General features: G+C 41.9%; 1 protein-coding gene across 2 annotated transcripts in view; it reads left to right on the top strand.

Moving 5' to 3' along the window:
* Positions 1-3,212, top strand: part of itga8 (integrin, alpha 8) — a 93,370-nt gene extending 90,158 nt beyond the window's left edge. For both annotated transcript variants that reach the window (XM_084051848.1, XM_084051847.1), the window contains exon 30: positions 296-3,212. In XM_084051848.1, coding sequence (XP_083907974.1) covers positions 296-385 — 90 coding nt within the window. In that variant the 3' untranslated portion in view covers positions 386-3,212. The remainder of the gene's footprint in view (positions 1-295) is intronic.
* The last annotated feature ends 599 nt before the right edge of the window (positions 3,213-3,811 follow it).

The following is a 3,811-nucleotide window of genomic DNA, read 5'->3' as shown; positions in this document are numbered from 1 at the left end:
ACACACACACACACACACACACACACACACACACACACACACACACACACACACACACACACACACACACACACACACACACACACACACACACATTATACTCTATACACACAGTTTGTTTACCATTACCCATATGCACACATATTTCTACATACACATATGCACATACGTACATTCTCTCTCACTCACACACACACACACACACACACACACACACACACACACACACACACACACACACACACACTCACACACACACACACTCTGATGTCCTGTGTGTCTCTGTGTGTTTCAGTGTGGATTCTTCGACCGCGCGCGACCACCGGCCGACGACGACATCTCAGACAGGGAGCAGCTGACGGCCGACCAATCAGCAGATGCCTAGGATTCTACAAAACAGCTCCTGATTGGAGGAGGCTTGAGTGAGGAGGAGGGTGGTGGTGGGAGGGGTCACAGCGCCTTCCGGAGTGACTTGAACCACTTGAACCCCAGCATGACTCTATCTGGGGGAACGTTTGGCAAAAATAGCCGATCTACAAACTTGCTGGTTGACTCCCCACATTCCCACAGCAGAGGTGCTCCTTCAACTCTACACTGAAAGAAATGGCACTCAGATTGTTTTGCACCCACAGGAATTGAGTTTTCTCAATTATATAAATATATTATAGCAAATATATTTTGTGGTGTAGGATTCACAACATTTTAGGCGTTTAAAGGATTCTTCCACCTGGAAGTGCCAGACGAGAACAACCAAAGAACCAGCCTCAGTTCATATTCCACTCAGAAGCCATCAGCACTTATAGTATAATCGTAACCTCGAGTGATCTTCAAGTAAAGGATGTGTAGCGTTGCACGTTAGACCAGTGGTTCTCAAACGTTTTCATTTCAAGGACCCCCGTAACTCTGAGAGTGTACAAAGAGTGTACACTCTCAGAGTTACAGACCTGTAAGGGTCCATTAGGAACACCCTCAAGGAACCCTGAGGGTCCCTTGACCCCACTTGTGAGAACCACTGCTTTAGATTTATGTACGCTCCATCATGCAAGGGTGTGTTGTCGCGATGTTGTCTGGATCTGTTCTTTTAGGCGTTTCTTCAGTGTAGAGGAGTGTCTCTCAACCTTTTCATTTCAAGGACCCCCCCAGTTTGATATGCATTAGCCCACGGACCCCCATTCGATAAGATTATTATTTCTGGGACTCCCATCTAAGAACATGTTTATTGTTTAGACATGAAAATGGTCTGTCATTTGGTCCAGAATTCCTTTACTGTCTATGTGCTGTAGGTTTAGAGATAACAGTGACACTCTGATCAAAACAGACATTCTTGTACGTTCTCTAGTTGTATTTACTTGTACATGTAACGCTGGTGAAGATGAACTGTTAGTCATTTAGCCAGGGACTCCCTGGAGGCCCCTCGAGGACCCCTGGGGTCCCCGGACCACAAGTTGAGAACCAGAGCAACAGGACTGAAGACGTGAGGACTGCAGCACTACAGACACACAACCACAACGACACGTTTCAAACTGAATCACACACACACACACACACACGCTCACACGCACACACACACACACACACACACACACACACACACACACACACACACACACACACACACACACACACACACACACACACACACACACACACACACACACACACACACACACTCTTCCACTGTTTACCCAGACTGGAGTGGGAGATTTAGTTTGTTTCCATAAGAATCATACATAGAAGGAGCTCTGTTGTGAACAGAACACAGAGCCTTCGTTGCTGTGCATTTTCCCCCTGTATGAGACATTATCCATGGGATTTGGGAATCCACTGCACATGTGCGAGGCCACGTGTGTGTTTGTGGCTTCAGCCTACATGGCTCCACTGTTGAAGACAATCTCTCCATAAGGTAAAGTTTGGCTAAGTTTGAAATACATTTGCAAGATAAATCTCTCTCTCTCTCTCTCTCTCTCTCTCTCTCACACACACACACACACACACACACACACACACACACACACACACACACACACACACACACACACACACACACACACACACACACACACACACACACACACACACACACACACACAGAGAGGAGTGTATGTGTATATATTTATGAATGCTTGTGCAATATTTGGGACGTTGCGTGATACTGCAGCTTGTTTACACTGGCCTTGTTTTATTCCGGCTCACTGTTGACATGTGTTTGTGTATATAAGTGACTGTTTAGTGTATTAGACAGGGTGGGGCTGAACGTAAATGAGAAGTTGTTTAAACGGAATCCAACTTAATTTCCCCAGAGAGCATGTAGAGCGGCTTTTAGTCGTACTTAAATGCTGACATCAGCGAGGAATTTATTGTTGTGTTAATATAACGTCGCTGTCTGGCAGAAACCTTGTACTCCATATTTCATCTATGTATGTTTTTTTTGTCCATGAATCAATGCCCCTTTTTTTATATCTTATGTTATGGTATGCTAGTGTCACACAAAAGTAGCATAAATAGCAGATCTACAACTTGAGCTTGTGGATCGGCTATTTTCACATTTTTTTTTATAAAAAAAAAAAAAAGTAATCGTATTGGACATACAAGGTTTCTGCCTCGACAGCGACAATAAGTAAGGACTGCTGGACATAGTCTATAGAGGAAACAGAAAACACCCCCGGCCCCATGCTCTCAACCTACAACCCATACCCTGCCCCCAACCCAATAGAGTGAACCCCCCCATCCCCCCACCCACCCCTTATACAACCCCAATAAACCCAAGGTCCAGTTTTCTATGTTGCTGTTTTTCTGTTTTCTTTCTTCAAAAAGGACCAACAATGATAAACATTCCATATTTAAAGATTCTTTCAGTGATCAATCATAACAGGTAGACATACTGTACTGTGTACTGTAAGTAAGATAATTTAACCATCTTTTTCCAATAAAAGAAAATAGTTATTTGGCCAAAACATCATAAATCTATTTCATAAATGATACAGAGCTGACTATAAGTACTGTGTCCATTACAGTACTGTATGTACCTGTATGAAACTACACTATGTACAGTGACAAAATGTGTTTAAGATATATCCCATTGAGAGATATAAGAAGCCTTTTTTAAGACACACAGTATGTATGTAAATATCCAACTTGCAGATTTATTTGTCTTCCGTTATTCATGTTTGGGTTTTTTATAATATATCATTTGTAAAGGTCTATTGAAATAAAGTGTCATTTGATTAAACAACACTGTATCTGTCTAATGCTTTGAGTCAAGAGCTCCTTTGACTCCATATGTTTCTTATATTGGTTTAAATCCATTCTAATGTTTTGAGCTGAGCATTTATTTGAACATGGAACCTTCTCTTTAACCTTGAACTTCACTCGTTAACCCCTAAAACAGAAGCAGAAAATTGTTCCAAAAATTCAGCTTTTTCGAGTTAGTTCAACTACTGCCCCTTGACCCTTTGTACTCTCGACAAAAATGCAGCAGGTCAACCTCAGTGCTCAAGTGCTGCCTTCTGTCTGCAACTCATATCACTGCAACTTATTCCTCAAAGGAAGTAGATTTACTCTGGTTCCACCTGGTGGGGAAATTACAGTAAAAAAGGACATTGGACATTTGGGCATACCACTTCCATAAAATTCAATTACAAAAACAGATCACAATTTAGGCTAACAGGAACAAATTTATCAGCCGATGACATAATGTATGACTCTTTATTAACAACAATACTACTGTATATGACATTTCTTTTTTTACTACAGTATTGTATGACTTAATTTTTCAAAAATAAGCTGAACTACTTTTTGCATCAACTCTCCA

Source organism: Gymnoscopelus microlampas (genome assembly GCF_963454915.1).
Source record: "Gymnoscopelus microlampas genome assembly, chromosome: 3".
In the NCBI taxonomy this organism is placed as follows: domain Eukaryota; kingdom Metazoa; phylum Chordata; class Actinopteri; order Myctophiformes; family Myctophidae; genus Gymnoscopelus; species Gymnoscopelus microlampas.
This window is presented reverse-complemented; position numbering and strand designations above follow the sequence as displayed.